Source organism: Zea mays, chromosome 5, assembly GCF_902167145.1.
Source record: "Zea mays cultivar B73 chromosome 5, Zm-B73-REFERENCE-NAM-5.0, whole genome shotgun sequence".
NCBI classification, from domain to species: domain Eukaryota; kingdom Viridiplantae; phylum Streptophyta; class Magnoliopsida; order Poales; family Poaceae; genus Zea; species Zea mays.
Window position 1 is genome coordinate 220997724 of NC_050100.1, and position 27731 is coordinate 221025454.

The window sequence follows — 27731 nt, forward strand, 5'->3', positions numbered from 1 at the left end:
GCCGGCCTTCGAACCTCTGACCAGTAGTGGGTGTAGGCCCCACGCGACCTGAGGCGGCTGTCGAACCCTTCCGAGGGGCCAGCCTTCGAACCTCTGATCAGTAGGGAGGCTTGGAACCTGGTTCCTTCATGGGGAAGGATCCTTTTCGAGGTATCCCCCTTTCCCGGTCCCTGCTGCAAGAGAGAGAAAGAGGGAAAAAGGAAAAGGATACGAAATCGAACGATGCGGCGTACCTTTTTTGACGCGGTCATTATGGCGAAGGCGAAGTGTCGCCCGCTTCTCCTGCCAGAGGCGCCGCCTGTCCCGCCGCGGAGTTAATGCGACGGGGCGAGTGGTTCGCGGGGCGGCCGTTGCGCGTGCGCGAGCCGTTCGAGGAACGGAACACGGGCGCGTTGTCTTCACGCCGTGAGAGAGGGTTCTCTCGCTGCCCCCGGATGGGACGTGAGCTTGGCTGACGACGGGGCCGCTGCTCCTGCCCGCCTGCCACCGCCATTACTGCCGGCCCATTTTTGGCCGCATTGACCGTCGCGCTAGGCTGGCGCTGCTGGGTCGTGCGCTGGGTCGCCTCGAGTCGCGGTATTGGTCCCGCAGTCGAGGAGGCGCGGTAGTGGCGCAAGTGGCGGTGCAGTTGCATGCACGAAGCATTCGGCGCGCCGGTTGCATGACGCGTGGGCCTGGGCCTCCATGCTGGGCGTGTTGAGAGTTGGAGAAGTGTGCCCACTTGGCGCGGTTGCATGCCGCCTGCATGGCTGCCCGCCCCTTTCGCCCGTTGGTCTGGGCAAAAGTGGAGAGTCGCTTGTAACCGCTGGGCGGTTGTACGCACCGCGCACGGCGGTTTGGCTTCTTCTGCTCTGAGCCGGCTTGCATGACGTGTAGGACCCAGCCCCCGCGCCGCGGGGGAGGACCTTGGAGCGTGTTGGAGAAGACTCAGCCCGCGACGGCTGGGGACGCGAGCAGGGAGAGTCGCCTTTAAAAGGACGGTGACCCCCTTGGAAGGCGACCATGTCTTCACGCTCCCTTATGCATCGTGTCTTTCCACCTTCCAAGCCCCCGGATGGGGATATCCGCCGTCTTTCCGCCTCGTTGTTGGAAGAATGCAACTCTGTGGGAGTTGGCGCCTTTCAGCCATCGTTCGGCTTCAAAGATTTTCATCATGCAGCCCGGTTGCACCCCTCCGCCGGCGGTCACCCAAGATGGTGACCTCCAGTTCGATGGCGGGGGAAAGCGAACCGGGCTGCGGCCTCTGCCCCTCCCTCAGCCTCAAGGATTTTCATCACCAGGGCTGGGGAGGGGAGTGTGCCGAGTTAGGGTCGGCCCCTGCGTGGGCGGTGGCCCGCTCCTTCCCTCAGTGATCGGGGGGAAGGGCGGTTGTCGTCCGTGGCGCCGGCAGTTGCAGCGTGCCTGGCTCTCGGACCCGAGTGGCTTCGGAGCCGCTCTCGGCGCCGGCTTCCGCCACGACAGCTGGAAGAGGTTCTTCCGCCGATGAGATAGCCAGGGCCGCCCACGGACCGACCTCCAACTCTACGGCCTTCTGCCCGTCCTTGCCTCACGAGTTTGGGCACGGGCGGGGGCCTCCTGGCAGCGGCATCCGCCCTGAGGTCATCGTTGCCGCTGTTCGGCCCCCCGGGGCAGAAGTCATCGTCGTCGCCGCTGCCGGAGCGGGCGACGGCGCCGTTCGTCGGTCTTCTGTTGTTCCGCAGGCCCCCCAATCGTCGAGTGGGGTTGTTCGTACCTGCGGATGTGGAACCGGAGTTCCGTTTGTAATGGCACCTTGAATGCCAGTGTTTTTGTTCATTGTGGTTGTCGAGGCCTGAACATGTATGTGATTTTGGCTCGGAGCCATGTTTTTTCCTCATTTTCGAGCACTAAGACTCACCTGTTGGTTGTATGAACCGCTTCACCAAGCGTGAGTCGCCCCGTGTAAAGGTGACGAGTGAGGTATCCGTATCCCGGAGGCGTAGGAGTCCATCGGCTTGGTCAGCCTTGTTGCCCGAGGCTTCTCTTGCTTAGTTAAAGGAACCCCTCGGCCGCTCTTCGATGAGCCGAGGCTGGGGGTAGCGGTGTCAGCGCAAACAGAGGCGGAGTCGGCTCGAAAAGAAAACCTGGTCGGCCGGAGCCTGGCCGGGTCGTCCGTTAGCGGGACCGACGCCGGAATTGACCTGCCGAGGCCTCGGGCCGGGCTGATGCCCTTGGAGGACAGCTAGCCGAGGCCTCGGGGTGACCGACCGAGCCACCTGCTCGGGTCGGATTCTCGAAGAAGACCCTGGCGGCGATGGCCCGGGCTTGGTGATGACGTTGTCCTTTAGAGCAGAGACCCTTGGACCGCGTCGGCTTCCGAGGCTAGGTCGGGCCTCGCCGAGGGTGTTGCCGACGCCGAGGTTGCTGCTGCTCCCTCTAGCCGCCAAGATCCGAGCCTGCAGGATCGGATTATCTTGTAGCGTGTGTTTTCTGCGGCCGCCGAGGCCTGAACACACCCTCGCCGTGTTGTAAAGTTGCGTCTCTTTTCCTCTTGTTTCGAGTATCTGGACTTTTTTGTCGGTAACAGAATTGTTTTGTGCGAGCGAGAGTTGCTTCTCACGGAAGGTGATGAGTGAGGTATCCGTATCCCGGAGGCGTAGGAGTCCCTCGGCTCGGTCAGCCTTGCCGCTTACGCGCACTCTAACCCGTCCATGGGGTTCTGTCACCGACGCAGTTGAGAAAGCTCGAAGAATCGCTCCGGCAGAAGAGCTTCCGAACGTGAAGACTTGTTCGGTCCGCGGAATCACTTATCCGAACGCGAGTTACTTATCGCAGAAGGTGATGAGTGAGGTATCCGTATCCCGGAGGCGTAGGAGTCCCTCGGCTCGGTCAGCCTTGGCTGCTTACGTGTACTCCGTCGTTTTTAGGATCCGCTTTCGAAGTAGTCAAAAAGCACGGAAGACATTCTGGCAGAAAGGATCTTTTTTCGAGGAAAAAATTCGGCGCAGAGGGGGTTCCCGCCTTTTAGCCCCCGAGGGAGGGTCGGGCTTTGCCGAGGCGAGGCCGACCCTTCCTTGATGACTAAACTTTGCGTGGGAGCGAGGTATATGAAAAACTTGAAAACATCTTAAGGGTAGAAGCGACGTAGCTGTTGGATGTTCCAAGCGTTGTTGTAGACCTCGCCTTGACTGTTGGCCAGCTTGTACGTTCCGGGCTTCAGAACTTTGGCGATGACGAACGGCCCCTCCCAGGGGGGCGTGAACTTGTGCCGCCCTCGGGCGTCTTGTCGCAGCCGAAGCACCAGGTCGCCCACCTGGAGGTCTCGGGACCGGACCCCTCGGGCGTGGTAGCGTCGCATGGACTGCTGGTACCGCGCCGAGTGGAGTAAGGCCCTGTCCCGAGCCTCTTCCAGATGGTCCAGCGAGTCTTCTCGACTAGCTTGGTTGCTTTGGTCGGTGTAGGCCCTCGTCCTCGGGGAACCGTATTCTAAGTCTATGGGCAAGACAGCCTCGGCCCCATAAACCAGAAAGAACGGCGTGAAGCCCGTGGCTCGGCTCGGCGTTGTCCTCAGGCTCCAGACCACCGAGGGGAGTTCCTTCATCCATCGCTTGCCGAACTTGTTGAGGTCGTTGTGGATCCGAGGCTTGAGTCCTTGCAGAATCATGCCGTTGGCATGCTCTACTTGCCCATTCGTCATGGGATGAGCCACGACGGCCCAGTCCACCCGGATGTGGTGATCCTCGCAGAAGTCCAGGAACTTTCTGCCGGTGAACTGGGTGCCGTTGTTGGTGATGATGGAGTTTGGGACCCTGAAGCGATGGATGATGTTGGTGAAGAACGCCACCGCCTGCTCGGACCTGATGCTGTTTAGGGGTCGGACCTCGATCCACTTGGAGAATTTGTCGATGGCGACCAACAGGTGCGTGTAGCCCCCGGGTGCCTTCTGCAAAGGGCCAACGAGGTCCAGACCCCATACAGCAAAAGGCCAGGTGATGGGTATCGTCTGCAAAGCCTGAGCGGGTAGGTGGGTCTGCCTTGCGTAGAACTGACACCCTTCGCAGGTGCGGACAATTCTAGTGGCGTCGGCCACCACCGTCGGCCAGTAGAAGCCTTGTCGGAAGGCATTCCCGACAAGGGCTCGAGGCGCTGCGTGATGGCCGCAAGCCCCGAGTGTATCTCTCGCAGGAGTTCCTGACCTTCGGCGATGGAGATGCATCGCTGGAGGATGCCGGAGGGGCTGCGGTGGTAGAGCTCCTTCTCATCTCCCAGCAAGACGAACGACTTGGCGCGTCGTGCCACCCGCCGGGCTTCGGCTCGGTCGCAGGGTAGCTCTCCTTGGTGGAGATATTGCACGTACGAGGTCTGCCAGTTTTGATCAGGCGTGACCCCGCTTTGCTCCCCCTCGACGTGCAGCGTCTCGCCCTTAGGGGCCGAGGGTACCTCGGGCTGAACCGAGGGCGCCTCGGGCCGAGCCGAGGGTGCCTCGGGCTGTGCCGAGGGTGCCGAGGGTGCCTCGGGCTGGGCCGAGGGTGCCTCAGGCTCGGGCTTGACGGAGGGTTGATGCAGATCCCGGGAGAAGACGTCCGGGGGAACCGTTGTTCGCCCCGAGGCTATTTTAGCCAGCTCATCCGCAGTCTCGTTGTAGCGCCGGGCGATGTGGTTGAGCTCGAGCCCGTAGAACTTGTCTTCCAGGCGCCGAACCTCATCGCAGTAGGCCTCCATCTTCAGGTCGCGGCAATGGGAGTTCTTCATGACTTGGTCGATGACGAGCTGCGAGTCACCACGAGCGCCGAGGCGTCGGACCCCTAGCTCGATGGCGATCCGCAATCCGCTGACCAGAGCCTCGTACTCAGCCACATTGTTGGATGCCGGGAAATGGAGACGTAGCACGTAGCGTAGGTGCTTCTCGAGGGGCGAGACGAAGAGTAGGCCCGCGCCGGCTCCTGTCTTCATCAGCGACCCGTCGAAGAACATGGTCCAGAGCTCCGGTTGGATCGGAGCTGTTGGGAGCTGGGTGTCGACCCATTCGGCCACGAAGTCCGCCAGGACCTGGGACTTGATGGCCTTCCGAGGGGCGAACGAGATTGTTTCGCCCATGATTTCCACCGCCCACTTTGCGATCCTTCCCGAGGCCTCCCGGCACTAGATGATCTCCCCCAGGGGGAAGGATGACACCACAGTTACCGGATGGGACTCGAAGTAGTGTCGCAACTTCCGCCGTGTCAGGATCACCGCGTACAGCAGCTTCTGAACTTGTGGGTAGCGGATCTTGGTTTCGGACAGTACCTCGCTGACGAAGTAGACAGGCCTCTGAGCGGGCAGTGCATGCCCCTCTTCTTGCCTCTCGACCACAATCGCGGCGCTAACCACCTGAGTGGTCGCGGCGACGTAGACCAAGAGGGCTTCTCCGGCAGCTGGGGGCACCAGGATAGGCGCCTTTGTGAGGAGCGCCTTCAGGTTCCCGAGGGCCTCCTCAGCCTCAGGGGTCCAGGCGAAGCACTCGGCCTTCCTTAAGAGGCGGTACAGAGGTAGACCTCTTTCGCCGAGGCGTGAGATGAAGCGGCTCAGAGCCGCGAGACATCCCATGACCCTCTGTACGCCTTTCAAGTCCTTGATAGGCCCCATGCTGGTGATGGCTGCGATTTTCTCCGGGTTGGCTTCGATGCCCCGCTCGGAGACGATGAACCCCAAGAGCATGCCTCGGGGCACCCTGAAGACACACTTCTCGGGATTGAGCTTGATGCCTTTCGCCTTGAGACATCGGAATGTCACTTCAAGGTCGGAAAGGAGGTCGGAGGCTTTCCTTGTCTTGACTACGATGTCGTCGACGTAGGCCTCGACCGTGCGGCCAATGTGTTCGCCGAACACATGGTTCATGCACCGTTGGTACGTCGTGCCTGCGTTCCTCAAGCCGAACGACATGGTGACATAGCAGTACATGCCGAAGGGTGTGATGAAAGAAGTCATGAGTTGGTCGGACTCTTTCATCCTAATTTGGTGATACCCCGAGTAGGCATCGAGGAAAGACAGGGTTTCGCACCCAGCAGTGGAATCCACGATTTGGTCGATGCGAGGCAGAGGGTAGTGAACCTTCGGACATGCTTTGTTGAGACCAGTGTAGTCTACACACATCCGCCATTTCCCCCCTTTCTTTCTCACAAGCACAGGGTTGGCAAGCCATTCGGGATGGAATACCTCCTTGATGAACCCTGCCGCCATTAGCTTGTGGATCTCCTCGCCTATGGCTCTGCGCTTCTCCTCGTCAAATCGGCGCAGAGGCTGCTTGACGGGTCGGGCTCCAGCTCGGATGTCCAGCGAGTGCTCGGCGACAACCCTCGGAATGCCGGGCATGTCCGAGGGACTCCACGCGAAGACGTCTGCGTTCGCACGGAGAAAGTCGACGAGCACTGCTTCCTATTTGGGATCGAGCTCGGAGCCGATCCGGACTTGCTTGGAGGCGTCACTGCTGGGGTCGAGGGGGACGGACTTAACCGTCTCCGCTGGCTCGAAGTTGCCGGCATGACGCTTCACGTCTGGCACCTCCTTGGAGAGGCTCTTCAGGTCGGCAATGAGGGCCTCGGACTCGGCAAGGGCCTCGGCGTACTCCACGCACTCCATGTCGCATTCGAACGTGTGTTTGTACGTGGGGCCGACGGTGATGACCCCGTTGGGGCCCGGCATCTTGAGCTTCAGGTAGGTGTAGTTGGGGACGGCCATGAACTTCGCGTAGCATGGCCTCCCTAGTACCGCGTGGTAGGTTCCTCGGAACCCGACCACCTCGAACGTCAGGGTCTCCCTTCGGAAGTTGGAGGGTGTTCCGAAGCAGACGGGAAGGTCGAGTTGTCCGAGGGGCTGGACGCGCTTCCCGGGGATGATCCCATGGAAGGGCGCAGCGCCTGCCCGGATGGAGGGCAGATCGACACGCAGGAGCCCGAGGGTCTCGGCGTAGATGATGTTGAGGATGCTGCCTCCGTCCATGAGGACCTTGGTGAGCCTGACGTCGCCGATGACGGGGTCGACGACGAGCGGGTATTTCCCCGGGCTCGGCACATGGTCGGGATGGTCGGCTTGGTCGAAGGTGATGGGCTTGTCGGACCAGTCTAGGTAGACTGGCGCCGCCACCTTCACAGAACAGACCTCCTAGCGCTCTTGCTTGCGGTGCCGAGCCGTGGCATTCGCCGCTTGCCCACCGTAGATCATGAAGCAGTCGCGGACCTCGGGGAACTCTCCTGCTTGGTGATCTTCCTTTTTGTCGTCGTCACGGGCCCTGCCACCCTCCGCGGGTGGCCCGGCCCTATGGAAGTGGCGCCGAAGCATGACGCACTCCTCAAGGGTGTGCTTGACGGGCCCCTGGTGATAGGGGCACGGCTCCTTGAGCATCTTGTCGAAGAGGTTGGCACCTCCGGGGGTTTCCGAGGGTTCTTGTACTCGGCGGCGGCGACGAGGTCTGCGTCGGCGGCGTCGCGTTTCGCTTGCGACTTCTTCTTGCCCTTCTTCTTGGCGCCGCGCTGAGTTGACGCCTCGGGGGCATCTTCCGAAGGGCGGCCCTGGGGCTGCTTGTCCTTCCGGAAGATAGCCTCGACCGCCTCCTGGCCGGAGGTGAACTTGGTGGCGATGTCCATCAGCTCGCTCGCCCTGGTGGGGGTCTTGCGACCCAGCTTGCTCACCAGGTCGCGGCAAGTGGTGCCGGCGAGGAACGCGCCGATGACATCCGAGTCAGTGATGTTGGGCAGCTCGGTGCGCTGCTTCGAGAATCGCCGGATGTAGTCTCGGAGAGACTCTCCCGGCTGCTGTCGGCAGCTTCGAAGGTCCCAGGAATTCCCAGGGCGCACGTACGTGCCCTGGAAATTTTCGGCAAAAGCTTGGACCAGGTCGTCCCAGTTGGAGATCCGCCCCGGAGGCTGGTGCTCCAACCAGGCGCGAGCGGTGTCGGATAGGAACAGAGGGAGGTTACGGATGATGAGGTTGTCATCGTCCGTTCCACCCAGTTGGCAGGCCAAGCGGTAGTCCGCGAGCCACAGTTCCGGTCTCGTCTCCCCTGAGTACTTCGTGATAGTAGTCGGGGGTCGGAACCGGGTCGGGAACGGCGCCCGTCGTATGGCCCGGCTGAAGGCCTGCGGACCGGGTGGTTCGGGCGAGGGACTCCGATCCTCCCCGCTGTCGTAGCGTCCCCCACGCCTGGGGTGGTAGCCTCGGCGCACCCTCTCGTCGAGGTGGGCTCGGCGGTCGCGGTGATGGTGCTTGTTGCCGAGGCGACCCGGGGCCGCAGGCGCGGTGTTGCGCGTACGCCCGGTGTAGACTGAGGCTTCCCGCATGAATCGGGAAGTCGCGGCATGATGCTCCGAGGGGTACCCCTGCCTTCGGGAGGCGGAGCTCTCGGCCCGTCGGACCGCGGTGCCTTCCAGGAGATTCTTGAGCTCTCCCTGGATTCGCCGCCCCTCGGTGGTTGATGGCTCCGACATCGCACGGAGGAGCATGGCTGCCGCAGCCAGGTTCTGGCCGACCCCACTGGATGCGGGTGGCGGCCTGACCCTGACATCGTCGGCGATGCGGTGCTGGAAGCCCTGGGGCAGATGACGTATTTCTCCGGCCGGAGGTTGGCCCGCCCATGCCTGCCCGACGTCCCGGTGGATTGGCTCAAGCGCTCCTGTTCCCTCGTCGAGCCTGGCCTGCACCCCACGGATTTGCTCGAGCTGTGGGTCATGGCCCCCCGCCTGAACGGGGACCACAGCTAGCTCCCGTGGGATATCAACGCGAGGCACCGGCCTAGGGAGATCACCGTCCTCCGGCATGCTGAGATGGTTGCCTTCGGAGGGACCCCCTAGATCGACGTGGAAACATTCGCGGCTTGGGCCATAGTCCTCGTCCCCGAGGCTACGGCTACCGTCGGAACAGTCGGAAAGGCAGTAGTCACATGCGGTCATGAAGTCCCGCATGGCACTGGGGTTGCCAAGTCCAGAGAAATCCCAACAGATGCTGGGCTCGTCGTCTTCCTCGGACCCAGAGGGCCCGTAGGTCGAGACGTCCGTCAGCCGGTCCCAAGGTGACCACATACGAAACCCCAGAGGGTTTGGACTCGCCTCTACGAGAGCACCCGCCAAAGCGAAGCCGCTAGGCGGGTCGAGGCTGAATCCGAAGGACGTGGGATGGGAATCGGTCGGTACCTCTTGGTCGACGGGCGGCGATGAGGTCACGTCGGGGACTGACTGCACCGCCGTCTCAGGTACAAGGGTGACGCCCAGCAAGCCTTTCGCAAGCGTGCTGGCGTCGTCCGTTTGTTCGGAATCGGCGCGTTGCGGGGATACGGCGCTCGTCTTTGTCTCAAGCGCGAGGTCGATGTCCGGTGCGCCCCCCGTTGGGGTGCCGGCGCCGTCGACTCACTCGACAGCCGACGAGGCGCTGCCTCCTGCTTGGCCTTGGTTGCCCCGCCTCCTCCTCCGTCGGCGGGGGAGAGGACGGGGTGAGCTCGAACGTTGTTCTTCCACCACGCGGGTAAGACGTCGTCGATTCCGCCACCGGTGGGCGAGCTGTCGGCCGCCATTGTCGCTGTCGCACGGCGGCGGAAGGAGTATCATGTCGTAGCTGCCGTCGAGGGACACGAACTCAAGACTCCCAAAACGGAGCACCGTCCCGGGTTGGAGAGGTTGCTGGAGAGTGCCCATCTGGAGCTTGACGGGAAGCTGTTCGTCAACACGCAGCAGGCCCCTACCTGGCGCGCCAACTGTCGGCGTTTCGAGACCGGGGGGTCCCTAAGCCGACGAGTGAATGTCGTCGCGTGCCCCAGCCCAGATGGGTCGACGCGAGCGCGAGCGAGAAGGGGGGAGGCGAGGTGGCCGGAGACCAGCGTGAGAGAGGTGGGAATCCCGCGGCCTTCGTGTTCGTCCCGCGCCCAGGTCGGGTGCGCTTGCAGTAGGGGATTACAAGCGTCCACGCGGGAGAGGGAGCGAGCGGCCTCACGCGAGCGCCTGTCTCGTCCTCGTCCCCGCGCGGCCAACCCTCTCTAAGAGGGCCCTGGTCCTTCCTTTTATAGGCATAAGGAGAGGATCCAGGTGTACAATGGGGGGTATAGCAGAGTGCTACATGTCTAGCGGAGGAGAGCTAGCGCCCTAAGTACATGCCGTCGTGGCAGCCGGAGAGATTTTGGCACCCAGCTGGTGTGATGTCGTGGCCGTCGGAGGAGTGCTGGAGCCTGGCGGAGGGACAGCTGTCGGGGCTGTCGAGTCCTTGCTGACGTCCTCCTGCTTCCGTAAGGGGGCTGAGAGCCGCCGTCGTCACAGAATATGCTGGGCGCCATCATTGCCCATCTGGTGGAGCGAGCCAGATGGGACGCCGGTCTTGTTCCCCGTGGCCCGAGTCAGCTCGGGGTAGGGTGATGATGGCGCCTCCTGTTGACGTGGCTGGTCTGCGCCCTAGGTTGGGCGATGTGGAAGCTCCTCCGAGGCCGAGGTCGAGTCCGTCTTCCGTGGTTGAGGTCGAGTCCGAGCCCCTGGTTCAGGCGAGGCGGAGACCGTCGGCTGAGGCCAGGGCGGAGCCCGAGCCCTGGGGTCGGGCGGAGCGGAGTTCGTCGTCTTCTGGGGCTGAGCCCAAGTCCGAGCCCTGGGTCGGGCGGAGCGGAGTTCGTCGTCTTCCGGGACTTAGCCCGAGTCCGAGCCTTGGGTCGGGCGGAGCGGAGTTCGCCGTCTTCCGGGACTTAGCCCGAGTCCGAGCCCTGGGTCGGGCGGAGCGGAGTTTTCCGTCTTCCGGGACTTAGCCCGAGTCCGAGCCCTGGGTCGGGCGGAGCGGAGTTCGCCGTCTTCCAGGACTGAGCCCGAGTCCGAGCCCTGGGTCGGGCGGAGCGGAGTTCGCCGTCTTCCGGGACTTAGCCCGAGTCCGAGCCCTGGGTCGGGCGGAGCGGAGTTTCCTATGGTGCCTTCGGCCGGGCCTGACTGCCTGTCAGCCTCACTCTGTCAAGTGGCACCGCAGTCGGAGCGGCGCAGGCGGCACTGTTCTTCTGTCAGGCCGGTCAGTGGAGCGGCGAAGTGACGGCGGTCACTTCGGCTCTGCCGGCTGGGGGGCGCGCGTCAGGATAAAGGTGTCAGGCCACCTTTGCATTAAATGCTCCTGCGATTTGGTCGGTCGGTGCGGCGATTTGGTCAGGGTTGCTTCTTGGCAAAGACGGGGCCTCGGGCGAGCCAGAAATATATTCACCGCTGGAGGGGGGCCTCGGGCGAGACGGAAATCCTCCGGAGCCGGCTGCCCTTGTCCGAGGCTAGGCTCGGGCAAGGCGTGATCGAGTCCCTCGAATGGACTGATCCCTGACTTAATCGCACCCATCAGGCCTTTGCAGCTTTATGCTGATGGGGGTTACCAGCTGAGAATTAGGAGCCTTGAGGGTACCCCTAATTATGGTCCCCGACAGTATGACTTATCTAGTGGATCTTTCTCTCCATGCATAGATCCAAACCACCAAGGTTGATATAACTCTAAACCATAAACCCTATTAAACAACGACATCGCATGTGCTTTATTTTTCACCAGCATGGACCAAACAAAATATAGCCTTTGAACAAACATGAGCTTAACCAATTTAAAGTTTTGCTTTACATTTAGGTGAACCGTTGGAGAAAATAATAGGTGAACCGTTGGAGAAAATAAAAAACATACACTCCCAATATATTACTGTTTGATTCGAATCTTTTGGTCTGCAATCAATTCACAACTCTAATAGATTCTCTTGGTTGTCGTTTGGTTGGACAGAAATACAATCGATTGTTCGTGAACCGATACGGGTCTATGAAACTTGGTTATAGCTTCTCACCGTGCGCTCTCTCTGATGTTGCGCTTCCCTCTTTCAAAAATTGGCTGCTGCAAGGGATTGGATCACATTGTCCAAGACAACCAAACAAAACCAAGTAATCATTGCATTACAACAAATTACGTTGGGAGCCTCGGATATCATTGCATTATCGTTCTCAAATTTGATGAACCAAATACCACATATACTTTAGGCTACTTCCAAAACTACCTTTTGAGGGGGATTTTTGGGAGTCTTTTAGAGATGCTATAAGAGCAATTCCAAGAACACTGCTAAAACAATCTGAAAAACAAGTTTTAGAGGTAAAACACGTTTTCCGTTGTTCCAACAGCTTCTTCAAGTTACCCGAATCTTTTCACCGTCACCAATCGGTTGCATCACCTCCCACATATATGCGTGATGCGGGATCTCCCCCAGTCCCCTCGTTCGCGCGCATTGAACTCCCGCGTCCATTTGGAGTTGTGGCTTGCTCTATCTCGAAGCTCCGAGCTCGCATGAGATTCAATCGAGGCCCTAAGGAGCGAAGTTGGAGCAACGGATCTAGTCCATTCCATTCCTACTTGGTGCCGCTGATTGGAGTAAGCTTCGACCCTTCACTTGTGGTGATTGATAGGTTGCTCGGTTTCCGACGAACATGTCTGTGCCGACCAGTCACCTTCCAGTAGGAGCAGTAGCCATGTTCATTATTGTTGCCTTGGCCTCCCCCGATTATCCCCCCAGTTAACCTCACCAATCTCGTCCAAGCACAGTATAAATCTGCCCTTCTCGCCCCCACACCGTGCTCCGACCATGAAAGGGAAATGTGCCCTTGGGCCATTTCTAAGTATTTTGGTGATCAAGTGCCAACACAAATGGTTTAAGTGTGAAACTATGCCAAATGGTGAATGAAGTGCAAAGTCAACACAAAGGTATGATTCTAGACTTAGTACATTGGTTTTTATGTACTAACATATTTGTCTAAGTGCTAGAATCAGAGAAAACGCAATTGGAAAAGACTTGGCTCGAGCAGCCAATACTCTGCTCAGTCTGGGTGCACCGGACTGTCCGGTGGTGCACCGGACAGTGTTCGGTGTGCCAGGCTGGCGTCTGGTCAACTAGCTGCTCTCGGGTCTCGACGATGACGTACGGTTATAAATCACTGCACTGTCCGGTGGTGCACCGGACAGTGTCCGGTGAGTCGGCTGCGGCGAAGTCGCCGCTCTCGGGAACCAAGTCAACAGCGTACGACTATAATTCACCGGACTGTCCGGTGAGACACCGGACTGTCCGGTGAGCCAACAGTCGGCTGGGCCAACGGTCGGCCGCACAATCCGCGCGTGACGCGTGGCCGAGCCAACGGTCAGATGGGGGCACCGGACTGTCCGATGCGCCAATGGCTCCAAATCCTCAACGGTCGGCTGCGCCAGAATAGGAAAGAAATCCGCACCGGACAGTGTCTTGTGGTGCACCGGACTGTCCGGTGCCGCGGTGCGCCAGTCGACAGAAGGCAAGAATTGCCTTCCTGGATTGCTCTCAACGGCTCCTAGCTGCCTTGGGACTATAAAAGGGACCCCTAGGCGCATGAAGGAGAACACCAAGCATACTTTGAGCATTCTTGGTCATTCACACTCCGTCTTTGCGCACTTGTTTGATATTCTTAGTGATTCGAGCTCCGTTCTAGTGAGAACTTTGTGATATTCATTTGAGCTCGAGTCTTGGCCGTGTGTGTGCGTATTTGCTGTGGATTTGTGTGTGTTGCTTCCCTCCCTTACTTTAGTGCTTTCACTTTGATTCTCATTGTAAGGGCGAGAGATTCCAAGTTGTGGAGATTCCTCGTAAACGGGAAAGAGTAAAGAAAAGAAGAACACCATGGTATTCAAGTTGATCATTGGATCACTTGAGAGGAGTTGAGTGCAACTCTCGTCCATTGGGACGCCACAACGTGGAGTAGGCAAGTGTTGTACTTGGCCGAACCACGAGATAAATTCTCGTGTTTCTTGTGTTTGTTCTCACTGTGTCTATTGTGCTTCTCAAGAGCTCTCCTTAGTCACTTGATTTTATTGTGCTAACTCCTAATCAAGTTTTGTGGCTTTAAGTTTCAAGTCTTTACAGGATCACCTATTCACCCCCCCTCTAGGTGCTCTCAATTGGTATCAGAGCCGTTCTCTTCAAGAAAGGGACTAATCGCCCGAAGGGATGGATCCTAAAGGAAAGGGAATGGTGATCAACGACAAGGAGAAGGAGTCCTTCATCAATGAGCCGAAAGACGACAAGCCCACTGACTCGGGCTCAAGTCATAAGAAGAAGGACGGGAAGAAGAAAAGGCGTATCAAGAAGATCGTCTACTACGACGACAGCGACGAGTCTTCATCTTCCCAAAAGGACGACAACGACAACGACTACGAGAAAAAGAAGACGGTTAACTCGAACTTTTCTTTTGATTACTCTCGTATTCCGCAAAGTTCCAATGCTCATTTGCTTTCCATTCCCCTCGGTAAACCTCCTCACTTTGATGGAGAGGACTACGGATTTTGGAGTCACAAAATGCGTAGCCACTTGTTCTCTCTCCATCCAAGTATATGGGAGATAGTAGAAAATGGAATGCAATTTGATAGTACGGATAGTCCCATGTTCATCCATGAACAAATTCATAAAAATGTACAAGCTACTACTATTCTTTTAGCGTCATTGTGCAGGGATGAATACCATAAGGTGAGCGGCTTGGATAACGCCAAGCAGATTTGGGACACCCTCAGGATCTCTCATGAGGGAAATGACGTCACCATGCTCACCAAGATGGAGTTGGTGGAGGGCGAACTTGGGAGGTTCGCAATGATAAGGGGGAGGAGCCAACCCAAACATATAACAGGCTCAAGGCCCTCGTCAACAAAATACGGAGCTATGGAAGCACGCGATGGACGGACCATGACGTCGTCCGCCTAATGTTAAGGTCTTTCACTGTCCTTGATCCACATCTTGTAAATTCTATTCATGAAAATCCTAGGTACACCAAGATGTCGCCCGAGGAAATACTTGGAAAGTTCGTAAGCGGGCGGATGATGATCAAGGAGGCAAGATACGTCGATGAGGCGTTAAATGGCCCAATCCATGAGCCTCAAGCCATTGCTCTCAAGGCAACAAGTGGCAAGGAGGCGCTACCTAGCAAGGTGGCTCAAGTTGAGGCGGCAGGGCTCAATGAGGAAGAAATGGCCCTCATCATCAAGCGCTTCAAGACGGCGCTAAAGGGTCACAAGGAGCATCCCAAAAAGAACAAGACAAAGGGAAAGCGCTCCTGCTTCAAGTGCGGTAAGGTTGATCACTTTATTGCTAATTGTCCTGATAATGATAGTGACCAGGATCAAGAAAAGAAGAGGGAAAAGAAGAAGACTTACAAGAAGGCTAAGGGCGAGGCACACCTTGGCAAGAAATGGGACTCGGATTGTTCATCGTCCGACTCTGACGACGAAGGACTCGTCGCCTCGGCCATCAACAAATCGTCCCTCTTCCCCAACGAGCATCACACCTGCCTCATGGCAAGGGAAAAGAAAGTGAGCACTCGTAATACTAGTACTTACGCTTCTTCAAGTGAAGATGAATCTAGTGATGATGAAATAGACTATGCATGTTTATTCAAAGGTTTAGATAGAACCAAAATTGATAAAATTAATGAATTAATTGATGCTTTGAATGAGAAGAATAGATTGTTAGAAAAGCAAGAGGACCTTTTATATGAAGAGCATGATAAATTTGTTAGTGCGCAAAATTCTCTTTCTCTAGAAGTTAAAAGAAATAAAGTGCTTTCATGTGAATTGTCTACATGCCATGAATCTATCTCTAGCTTAAAAAGTATCAATGATGACTTGAGTGCTAAGTTAGAAATAGCTAATAAATCAACCTCTTGTGTAGAACATGTTGTGATTTGCAATAGGTGTAAAGATTTTAATGTTGATGCTTGTAGTGAACACCTAGTTTCCATTTCTAAACTAAGTGATGAAGTGGCTAGTCTTAATGCTCAACTTAAGACTAGCAAAAAGTAAATTGATAAATTAAAATTTGCAAGGGATGCCTACACTATTGGTAGACACCCCTCAATTAAGGATGGGCTTGGCTTTAAGAAGGAAGCAAAGAACTTAACAAGTCATAAGGCTCCCATCTCCGCCAAGGAGAAAGGGAAGGCTCCAATGACTAATAGTGCTAAAAAGAACCATGCTTTCATGTATCATGATAGGAGATATTCTAGGAATGTTCATTATGATAGAAGTTATAATGCTTTTGAATTACATACCATGATTGCTTCAAGTTCTTCTATGCATGGTAGAAATTTGGCTAAGAAAAATGTTATTCATCATATGCCTAGAAGAAATGTTGTTCATGTTCCAAGGAAGGTAAGTAATGAAAACTCTACAATTTACCATGCTTGCAATGCTTCCTTTGCAATTTGTAGAAAGGATAAGAAAGTGATTGCTAGGAAATTAGGGGCAAAATGCAAGGGAGATAAGACTTGCATTTGGGTCCCTAAGGCTATCGTAACTAACCTTGTAGGACCCAACAAGAGTTGGGTACCTAAGACCCAAGCCTAATTTGCCTTGCAGGTTTATGCATCCGGGGGATCAAGCTGGATTATCGACAGCGGATGCACAAACCACATGACGGGGGAGAAGAAGATGTTCACCTCCTACGTCAAGAACAAAGATTCCCAAGACTCAATCATATTTGGTGACGGGAATCAAGGCAAGGTTAAAGTCTTAGGCAAGATTGCCATCTCAAATGAGCACTCTATTTCCAATGTATTTTTAGTAGAGTAGCTAGGTTATAATCTTCTGTCGGTTAGTCAATTATGTAATATGGGATACAATTGCTTATTCACAAATGTAGATGTGTTTGTCTTTAGAAGAAGTGATGGTTCATTAGCTTTTAAGGGTGTACTAGACGACAAACTCTATTTAGTTGATTTTGCAAAGGAGGAGGCCGGTCTAGATGCATGCTTAATTGCTAAGACTAGCATGGGCTGGCTGTGGCATCGCCGTCTAGTACATGTGGGGATGAAGAACCTTCACAAGCTTCTAAAGGGAGAACACGTGTTAGGTCTAACAAATGTGTATTTCGAAAAAGATAGACCTTGTGCAGCTTGTCAAGCAGGTAAACAAGTGGGAAGTGCGCATCACAGCAAGAATGTGATGACCACATCAAGACCCCTGGAGCTGCTGCATATGGACCTCTTCAGACTCGTCGCCTACCTTAGCATCGGGGGAAGTATGGTTTAGTAATTGTTGATGATTTTTCCCGCTTCACTTGGGTATTCTTTTTGCAGGATAAATCTGAAACCCAAGGAACCCTCAAGCGCTTCCTAAGGAGAGCTCAAAATGAGTTTGAGCTCAAGGTAAAGAAGATAAGGAGCGACAACGGGTCCGAGTTCAAGAACCTTCAAGTGGAGGAGTACCTTGAGGAGGAAGGAATCAAGCATGAGTTCTCCGCTCCCTACACACCACAGCAAAATGGTGTGGTAGAGAGGAAGAACAGGACGCTCATAGACATGACGAGGACGATGCTTGGAGAATTCAAGACGCCCGAGCGGTTTTGGTCGGAAGCTGTGAACACGGCTTGCCACGCCATAAACCAAGTCTACCTTCATCGCCTCCTCAAGAAGACGTCATACGAGCTTCTAACCGGTAACAAACCCAACGTTTCTTATTTTCGAGTTTTTGGGAGTAAATGCTACATTCTCGTGAAGAAAGGTAGAAATTCAAAATTTGCTCCCAAAGCTGTAGAAGGGTTTTTGTTAGGTTATGACTCAAATACAAAGGCGTATAGAGTCTTCAACAAATCATCAGGGTTGGTTGAAGTTTCTAGCGACGTTGTATTTGATGAGACTAATGGCTCTCCAAGAGAGCAAGTTGAGCTTGATGATGTAGATGAGGATGATGTTCCAACGGACGCGATTCGTACCATGGCGATTAGAGACGTGCGACCGCAGGAACACAAGGAACAAGATCAGCCTTCTTCCTCAACAATGGTGCAACCCCCAACTCAAGATGATGAACAGGTTCCTCAAAAAGAGGCGTGTGATCAAGGGGGAGCACAAGATGTCCAAGTAGAAGAGGAAGAAGCACCACAGGCCCCTCCAACTCAAGTTCGAGCGATGATTCAAAGGAACCATCCCGTCGACCAGATTTTGGGTGACATTAGCAAGGGAGTAACCACTCGCTCTAGATTAGCTAATTTTTGTAAGCATTACTCTTTTGTCTCTTCTATTGAGCCTTTCAGGGTAGAAGATGCCTTGCTAGATCCGGACTGAGTGTTGGCCATGCAGGAAGAGCTCAACAACTTCAAGCAAAATGAAGTTTGGACACTGGTGCCGCGTCCCAAGCAAAACGTTGTGGGAACCAAGTGGGTGTTTCGCAACAAACAGGACGAGCACGGGGTGGTGACAAGGAACAAGGCTCGACTTGTGGCAAAAGGTTATGCCCAAGTCGCAGGTTTGGACTTTGAGGAGACTTTTGCTCCTGTGGCTAGGCTAGAGTCGATTCGTATTTTGTTAGCCTATGCCACTCACCATTCTTTTAGGTTGTTCCAAATGGACGTGAAGAGCGCTTTCCTCAACGGGCCAATCAAGGAGGAGGTGTACGTGGAGCAACCCCCTGGCTTTGAGGATGAACGGTACCCCGACCACGTGTGTAAGCTCTCTAAGGCGCTCTATGGACTTAAGCAAGCCCCAAGAGCATGGTATGAATGCCTTAGAGACTTTTTAATTGCTAATGCTTTCAAGGTTGGGAAAGCCGATCCAACTCTTTTCACTAAGACTTGTGACGGTGATCTATTTGTGTGCCAAATTTATGTCGATGACATAATATTTGGTTCTACTAACCAAAAGTCTTGTGAAGAGTTTAGCAGGGTGATGACTCAAAAATTTGAGATGTCGATGATGGGCGAGTTGAACTACTTCCTTGGGTTCCAAGTGAAGCAACTCAAGGACGGCACTTTCATCTCCCAAACGAAGTATACGCAAGACTTGCTCAAGTGGTTTGGGATGAAGGACGCCAAGCCCGCGAAGACTCCAATGGGAACTAACGGACACGTCGACCTCAATAAAGGAAGTAAGTCCATTGATAAAAAAGCATACCGGTCCATGATAGGTTCCTTGCTCTACTTATGTGCTAGTAGACCGGATATTATGCTTGGTGTATGCATGTGTGCTAGATTTCAATCCGATCCAAGGGAGTGTCACTTAGTGGCCGTGAAGCGAATTCTTAGATATTTAGTCGCTACGCCTTGCTTCGGGATTTGGTATCCAAAGGGGTCTACCTTTGACTTGATTGGATATTCAGACTCCGATTATGCTGGATGTAAGGTCGATAGGAAGAGTACATCAGGGACGTGCCAATTTCTAGGAAGGTCCCTGGTGTCGTGGAGTTCTAAGAAACAAACCTCCGTTGCCCTATCCACCGCTGAGGCCGAGTATGTTGCCGCAGGACAGTGTTGCGCGCAACTACTTTGGATGAGGCAAACCCTCCGGGACTTTGGCTACAATCTGAGCAAAGTCCCACTCCTATGTGACAATGAGAGTGCTATCTGCATGGCAGACAATCCTGTTGAGCACAGCCGCACAAAGCACATTGACATCCGGCATCACTTTTTGAGAGACCACCAGCAAAAGGGAGATATCGAAGTGTTTTATGTTAGCACCGAGAACCAGCTAGCCGATATCTTTACCAAGCCTTTAGATGAAAAGACCTTTTGCAGGCTGCGTAGTGAGCTAAATGTCTTAGATTCGCAGAACTTGGATTGATGTGTAGCATACATGTGTATTATGCTTTGATCATGTTCCCTTATGCATTTTGTTGTTTATTGATGGTGCTCAAGTTGTACAAGCACTCCCCGGACCTCACAAGTCCATTTGCGAATGATGCACATATTTAGGGGGAGATGTGCTACAACTTGACCCTTTTGAGACTAACCATGTGTTTGAGCTTGCTTGATTTAGTCTCAAAGGTGGATTGAAAGGGAAAAGGTGAACTTGGACCATGCAAGACTTCCACTGCACTCCGATGAGAGGGTAACTCACTCCAAGTTCATGACCATATTCTTATTGCCTTTGTACTCTTATTTGAATATTTTGGTGAGGCAATGAGGTTTAAGGGCCAAGATTGATCACGTTTTGGTGCTTGATGCCAAAGGGGGAGAAAATAAGGCCAAAGCAAGAAATGGATCAGCTACCACTTGAGAACTTTGAAAATAATAGAATTAGAGCTTTTGGTTTGTCAAAATACTCTTATTGTCTCTTATTGTCAAATGTTGGTCTCTTGTTGGGATAATGGTTGATTATGGGAAAAGGGGGAGTTTTTGAATCTTTGATCAATTTCTCTTGGAATACCTCTCTCTATGCCTCAACAAGTGTGTTTGACTTAGAGATAGGAAATTGAGCTCGATTTGCAAAAACAAACCAAGTGGTGGCAAAGAATGATCCAAATATGCCAAATTTAAATCAAAACAAATTTGTGTTCTCATTTGCATTGATGTTGCACTTCTTTTAGTTGTTTTGTGTTGTGTTGGCATAAATCACCAAAAAGGGGGAGATTGAGAGGGAAATGTGCCCTTGGGCCATTTCTAAGTATTTTGGTGATCAAGTGCCAACACAAATGGTTTAAGTATGAAACTATGCCAAATGGTGGATGAAGTGCAAAGTCAACACAAAGGTATGATTCTAGACTTAGTACATTGGTTTTTGTGTACTAACATATTTGTCTAAGTGCTAGAATCAGAGAAAACGCAATTGGAAAAGACTTGGCTTGAGCAGCCAATACTCTGCTCAGTCTGGGTGCACCGGACAGTGTCCGGTGTGCCAGGCTGGCGTCTGGTCAACTGGCTGCTCTCGGGTCTCGACGGCGACGTACGGTTATAAATCACCGGACTGTCCGGTGAGTCGGTTGCGGTGAAGTCGCCGCTCTCGGGAACCAAGTCAACAGCGTACGACTATAATTCACTGGACTGTCCGGTGAGACACCGGACTGTCCGGTGAGCCAACGGTCGGCCGGGCCAACGGTCGACCGCGCAATCCGCGCGTGACGCGTGGCCGAGCCAACGGTTAGATGGGGGCACCGGACTGTCCGATGTGCACCGGACAGTGTCCGGTGCGCCAACGGCTCCAAATCCTCAACGGTCGGCTGCGCTAGAATAGGAAAGAAATCCGCACCGGACAGTGTCCGGTGGTGCACCGTACTGTCCGGTGCGCCAGTCGACAGAAGGCAAGAATTGCCTTCCTGGATTGCTCTCAACGGCTCCTAGCTGCCTTGGGGCTATAAAAGGGACCCCTAGGCGCATGAAGGAGAACACCAAGCATACTTTGAGCATTCTTGATCATTCACACTCCGTCTTTACGCACTTGTTTGACATTCTTAGTGATTCGAGCTCCGTTCTAGTGAGAACTTTGTGATATTCATTTGAGCTCGAGTCTTGGCCGTGTGTGTGCGTATTTACTATGGATTTGTGTGTGTTGCTTCCCTCCCTTACTCTAGTGCTTTCACTTTGATTCTCATTGTAAGGGTGAGAGACTCCAAGTTGTGGAGATTCCTCGCAAACGGGAAAGAGTAAAGAAAAGAAGAACACCGTGGTATTCAAGTTGATCATTGGATCACTTGAGAGGAGTTGAGTACAACTCTCGTCCATTGGGACGCCACAACGTGGAGTAGGCAAGTGTTGTACTTGGCCGAACCACGGGATAAATTCTCGTGTCTCTTGTGCTTGTTTTCACTGTGTCTATTGTGCTTCTCAAGAGCTCTCCTTAGTCACTTGATTTTATTGTGCTAACTCCTAATCAAGTTTTGTGGCTTTAAGTTTCAAGTCTTTACAGGATCACCTATTCACCCCCCCCCCTCTAGGTGCTCTCAGACCACAACCCTAGCGGTGCCCCCTGGAATGGGCTAGGGTTCCCGCGACGATGGAGTGGGACAACGATTCTGACGTCGGTGTTGACGAGGAGGAAGAAGAGGTCCCAGCAAGCTTTCCAGCTTCCTTGAAGCAATGTCTCTGGAGACCAGCTACATGTTCATATGACTGAGGCAAATTATTTTTTTACCAATAGTGTGATACTGGGGTGCAAGCACAAAAGGGTGGGTCAAGTGGACAACCAGATCTGTTTACTTGTGCCATGCCTAGGAGTCAGCTGGTCTAGAAGTAGGAATAAGTTATCTTTGTTGTTGCTGTTTGTATGGTCTAACATGATGAAATAGGTGGCTCCATAAGCTAATCTCAGTTCTTATCATATTTCCAATGGGACTCGCATTGTGTAGGTGGTGCCTCTGATGCAACACGTACTCTACAGGTGCAATGTGAGTTGGTGTTGGATAGCTATGTCTGTTTGACTCACCCATGAATGTGCTAGATGTCAGTTTGGTAGATGTCCAGTCTGCAGAGAAGACATGGTTCAGTTTGCTTTCTTCCGGTTTGAGACCAACAATTTAGCACATTGTTGTTTTACATATGGTTCAATTCACTTTATGTTCAAATACATGGTTGGTTTACATATGGTTCAGTTTACTTTCTGTTTAAATACATATACGAGTAAGTTTGACAACCTTATTTTCTTAAAAGTTTTTCATTTTCTGAAGAGAAATTAGTTCATTTTTTCTTGGAAAAATGGAGTTTCCAAACTAGTTACATATGGTTCAGTTCACTTTTTATTAGTTGGCGACAATGTCACGCTGATGAAGGGAGTGGCTTTTGCCATCTTACTTTGCTTAGTTTGGTGACAAAATGGCATCTTGAAGAATTTAGTTGCGCTTGATGTTCAGCTAACATAGCCTTTGAGATTATTTACGAACCGATCTACTTGATCTATGACCTATTAATTGAACATCTTCTTACAACTCAATGCTAATCAGTTTATGCATGAAGCTACGCAGATAGTCATTGAATATGGACTGTGTGGTGGGCTGTTTGGTTCAAATTAAAGCCGGTTATTTGAGCTGCTATAATTGTAATTCATAAAGATAAAAATATTGTAGAAGCAAATTATTGTCTTATTGCTTCGTACAAACCTGACGCAAAGACATATAGATCAATAAAAGTTGATGTGGCCTACGTGGTCTCTTTTAAATTTTTTAGGAACAAGTTATTAGTATTCGGTTTAGATTTTTGGAAGAATTATGTTTTTCAACCATCCAATATTAAAGGTTTGTTTGGTTTCTTTAGTTCAGAGACTAAAGTTTATTCGAATGACTAAATTTTAGTCCCTATATTAATTAGTTGCAGGGACTAAAAAATATTCATAACACATTAAATGACTCGTAAGAAGACTAAAATGTCTCTTAACAATCTTACGTAATTAGTGCAACTGAAATAAATGAGAGCAAAAGGTAAAATTAATATGGTTTAGGGTGTGTTTGGTTTAGCTTTTGGTTTTGGCTTTTACCACCTAAAAGCTAAAAGCCAAACCAAATGACTGGATCCAGGAAGTAGCTTTTTCTAAAAGCTGACTTTCTTGCAGTGCAAAATTGAAAGCACCTCTGGACCTGCTTTTATTTGCTTTCAGATGGAACTGTGAAAATATATATCGAATAACTTTTAATGACTTTTAATGGTTTCCACCAAACGATTTTTAGCTTTTTAACAGCTCACATGCCACAACAGCTTTTTCCACAACTCACAGCAGCTTTTTTCACAGTCACAGCCTAACCAAACAGACCCTTAGTTCCTTCTAGTCACCCTTAAGGAACTATAGTATAAAGTAGTTTAGTCTTTGTTTTAGTCCCACTGTTTAACTATTTAGAGATTAGAGACTAAATGAGATTAAAATAAAAGGACTAAACTTTAGTCCCCTCAAACCAAACAAGGCTCACATTCTAGGAAAACAATTAGCATCAGGGGAGGAGCCAGGGGCTTTTATTGGGTCAGGTGACCCCCGTAAAATTTGAAAAATATTATATAAATATATTGTTGTATTTAGACGATGATTAGTAAAGTTGACTTGATAACTTTGTTGTCTAGCTTCGCCCTCTATTAGCATTCTACTGGAGATACTCTAAGTTATTAAAATTTGATTTGAACCTCACGATGCAAAGGCACACGCGAATCCGCCCCGCAATCGCTGTCGTCGATTCTCCCATCTCCACTAAAAGCATCCGTTGGACGGCTGGAGTCATTCCGGCGACTCGAGAACCGTCCGACGTGGACCACCAACGAACCGGGAAATGCCCGCATCTTCCAGATTCTATACTTCCGCCACGTGCTCCCTCGCCTCCGCCTCCGCCTCCTCCCGTTCCCCACCTCGCCGCCGCCGCGTCTCCCTCACGGGCCAGTCCCCGAGTACCCCCCTCACGCGCCACAGTCGAAACCAAAGCAGCTCGCGGTGGCCACACCCGGACCTCGGGCTCGACATGGGGTTCCTGCTCGTGCGCAAGCCGCGTCCGAGGGACGAGAAGCCGGACCTGGTGAACTGGATGCGGTGCTTCCTGTCGCAGCGTCTGTCTCAGCCCGCCGCGGCGGCGGAGGAGACCGCGAACGCGGAGGGTAAGGCCGCCGGGAGACGAGAGGAAGAGGAGGGTGGCGGGGATGACGCTGACCACCTCGTCGTCATGGTGAACGGGCTGTACGGGAGGTGTGCGCGCGCGCGATCGTTTTGCTCTTGTGTGTTAGTTAGTCTGATACTCCTATTTCGTCTAATTTTGTCTCTTATCAGTTCTGCGGATTGGAAGTTTGCAGCAGAGCAGTTTGTCAAGAGATTGCCGGGAAAAGTCTACGTGCATCGTGAGTGTTCGTACTTTGTACTAGTTGCGCTCTTCCATTTGAAACGGCTGCAATTTATTATCGCAATTCGCAAACCTTGAATTGGTTCCTTGTTCCTTTATAGAAAGGGGTGGAGGGTGGGTAGCACATAGAAGTGTGTGGTCAATCTTAAATCTTAGTGGAGAAGGTCCAAAGTTTGGGGGAATTTTAGTTGGTTGCTGAAGATTTTGGATGTAACTGAATTCGCTGAAGTGGTGATGCTATAGGACAATTGTAAAACGTAAAATGCTGAAGGTGCTTGTGGGTATGTGATTCTAAAAGCAGCTGCTGAGAATACTTTGCAACACTAGTAAGCACAAGTTACAGCAGGTTATAATCATAGTTTGAACTCGATTGAAGTCACTGAAATGATTATGCAACTGGGAGTGATGCACAGCAGCAACGCAATCTAGTTTGCTAGTGACAATCCTGTTATGTCCACGGGTACCCTCATGCTACTCAGTAAGTTTCCATGTCATGTTTGTTCCAACTTCCACTGCCACTCAAGTGGCCATTGACCTGGCTAGTGGCTAGTGAGAAATAACCCACTTTGTGCTATTTTAAGAACACTTGTATTAATATTTCTTTAATGCAGGTAGTCAGAGCAATTATTCAAAATTAACATATGACGGAGTTGACTTAATGGGTGAAAGGCTAGCAGAGGAGGTACTATAAAGTAGTAACTTCATTAATTTCGTTTTTTTCATAGATTCATTTCTCGTATTCATTTGCCCTTTTCCAATTCATAGTTGAGTACTGTGTTTTAATAATCATTAAAGTTTACATGGTGTCAACTAGAAGGTTATAATACAAGATGAAACCAATATTTATCATGCAGGTTCGACAAGTTGTTCAGAGGAGAAGAAACTTGAGGAAAATATCTTTTGTTGCTCATTCACTTGGCGGCTTAGTAACAAGATATGCAATAGGAAAACTTTATGAACCTGCCATGGATGAAACATCTTCTTGTGACATTGATAAGCCTTCTGATGAACAAAATGTACGTGATGTTGGTAAAATAGCTGGTTTGGAACCAATCAATTTTATTACATCTGCTACACCTCACTTGGGCTCAAGGTTGAATAAGCAAGTAAGTCCATGGTCATTACTTTCTTCTATGATATACCTTTTAGCTTTTTATTTACTTGGACAAACAGCTCAGAAACCCGCCCATTTTCTGAGTCTCATTCTTACTCCTGAATGCCTTAATATTTGTTCTTTCATAAATTCTTGCCTGTGGTTATGTTTGAGTTCAATAACAAAAAGGTATCGGTATGACAGGAACTAAGGCCCTGATTCATTTTTTATATTTGTGCTCTTCAGCTTCCCTTCCTTTTTGGTGTCCCACTTTTGGAGAAAACTGCTGCAGGAACAGCACATTTTATAGTTGGAAGAACTGGTAAACATCTATTCCTTACAGACAATGATGATGGGAAGCCTCCTCTTCTCCTACGAATGGTTGAAGATTGTGACGACGGGAAATTCATGTATTGGTCCAATAATTGCCAAGTCATATCAGTCTCTATAATTCATAATCTTGCTTCAAAAGTCCTATTTACACTGTTACCTTATGCAGGTCTGCTTTGCGCTGTTTCAAGCGTCGTGTTGCCTATGCTAATGTAACATATGATCGTATCCAACTGATGCTACACATTTTCTATTTTCTGCATCATTTTATGAATTGATTATCAAGGGTATCCGTTTACATGTGCCCTTAACTTATCGAAATAGATATAGTTGGTTGGAGAACATCATCGCTTCGACGTCAACATGAATTACCAAAAGTAAAGCAGCACTTCTTCTTACTAAGGGGCAATAAAAATCTCCATGTGCTTTACCACTAATCTGTCTATAATGTGGCCTTTCTTTGTTTCCCAGCTCAAGCTAACAGCAAACGATGAAAAGTATCCTCATATTATTAATGTCGATAAAGGAAATCTAGAGGATCATCGGCAAGAGGGATCTGTAGAAGATTCACTGGCAGATAGTTATGAAGGTAATAATGACAGATAGATATGCCATAATTTTGCATGTGTGGGATTTGCCCTTTTTTCTATAACACCGGATAGAGGTGTACCAGTGCATGTAAGAGTTGCATAAAGGCTTGAGAAGCTGGCAACTGAAATGCTGTTGAATGCTACCTGTTAATTTGTAAGCTTAGCTAATTACAAAATTACTGATCGGAGTAAGATGTGCACTGCACATCTAGCTGCAGTCGGTTTCCTGCTATAGCTGTGCATTAAGACATCTGTTATTACAGAGGTGATGATCCGTGGCCTTACACAAGTGGCCTGGGAACGTGTGGACGTATGCTTTCATAAGAGTTGGCTAAGATACAACGCCCATAATAACATCCAGGTAAGACTAACAGCCTAGCCATCTGCGGACAGTTATTTTAGTACAGTCGCACTTGCATTCATACTTTTAACCATCTGGTGATTCATGCTACAACGAGACCACCAATCAGGAGTTCAGTTCAACTGCTAAGTAATATAACAACTTAAATGCTGTAAAAAAATGACAATCTTTCTGTTGGGCAGCTGAGAAAGAATTGTATACATTGTTATTGCTACTACTACCTGATCAGTAGCTGTGAAATTTTCCCTTGACGTATATGACACTTCCTTGTTAGTTAGTAACAGATGGAACTTCCCTGTATCGCTACATAATTTACCTTATTGCAGAAAGGAATATAGGGTTGTAGTTTCAGGGAAGTCTAAGCACTTCTTTTGGTTTTACTATGGTTGCAGGTTAGGATCCATCCAATTAATTCAGATGGAGAAGACGTCATATACCATATGATAGACAATTTTGTAGTGTAGCCAAGTAGTCCGTCCGGTGAATGCCAACTACTACGTAAAAGATTACTGCTATTTCCAGTGGATTCGCCTTGAGAGGTCATTAATCTTTTACCATGTGGGTTGCTATGCACAACAGCTAGATAATTGGCATCAATCAGCACGTAACTCATACGTGCTGCTAGGTGATTCGAGCGTAGGACCTGTGCTTGTTGGTTGTTGCTGGCAATGTAAATATAAGTGTTAGGTAATGCAAATATTTGCATGACAGTGCATATTCTTGTAAATGGGAATTTACCATGTTATTGGAAATCCAAAGTTCAAACTATCTCAAGCTTGTTGGTTGCTGTGCTGAAATAAAAAAGATGTTCCTTTTCTGCCATGTGCACACCTGCCTGATTGAAGTCGTGACTTCCTCGAGGCGATGGTAAGACGCGGCATCG

The 27731-nt window shown here is 51.4% G+C and overlaps 1 protein-coding gene across 1 annotated transcript; it reads left to right on the forward strand.

Moving 5' to 3' along the window:
• The first annotated feature begins 23752 nt into the window (after window positions 1–23752).
• On the forward strand, window positions 23753–27615 carry LOC100285688 (serine esterase family protein). Its single transcript, NM_001158579.3, has 10 exons — window positions 23753–24323; window positions 24405–24472; window positions 25086–25156; window positions 25329–25580; window positions 25814–25977; window positions 26067–26122; window positions 26222–26274; window positions 26369–26486; window positions 26751–26848; window positions 27241–27615. The coding sequence occupies exons 1-10, from the start codon at window positions 23917–23919 to the stop codon at window positions 27310–27312; spliced, it is 1359 nt and encodes a 452-aa protein (NP_001152051.2). The 5' UTR covers window positions 23753–23916; the 3' UTR covers window positions 27313–27615.
• Window positions 27616–27731: the final 116 nt, after the last annotated feature.

What these genes read in the sequence shown, in the direction of transcription:
- LOC100285688 (NM_001158579.3), top strand. Translation starts at nt 23,917, where the DNA reads ATGCCCGCATCTTCCAGATTCTATACTTCCGCCACGTGCTCCCTCGCC. An exon ending in GGGAAAAGTCTACGTGCATC is followed by an intron (nt 24,473 to 25,085) that starts GTGAGTGTTCGT and finishes TCTTTAATGCAG; the next exon opens with GTAGTCAGAGCAATTATTCA. An exon ending in GTGAAAGGCTAGCAGAGGAG is followed by an intron (nt 25,157 to 25,328) that starts GTACTATAAAGT and finishes TTTATCATGCAG; the next exon opens with GTTCGACAAGTTGTTCAGAG.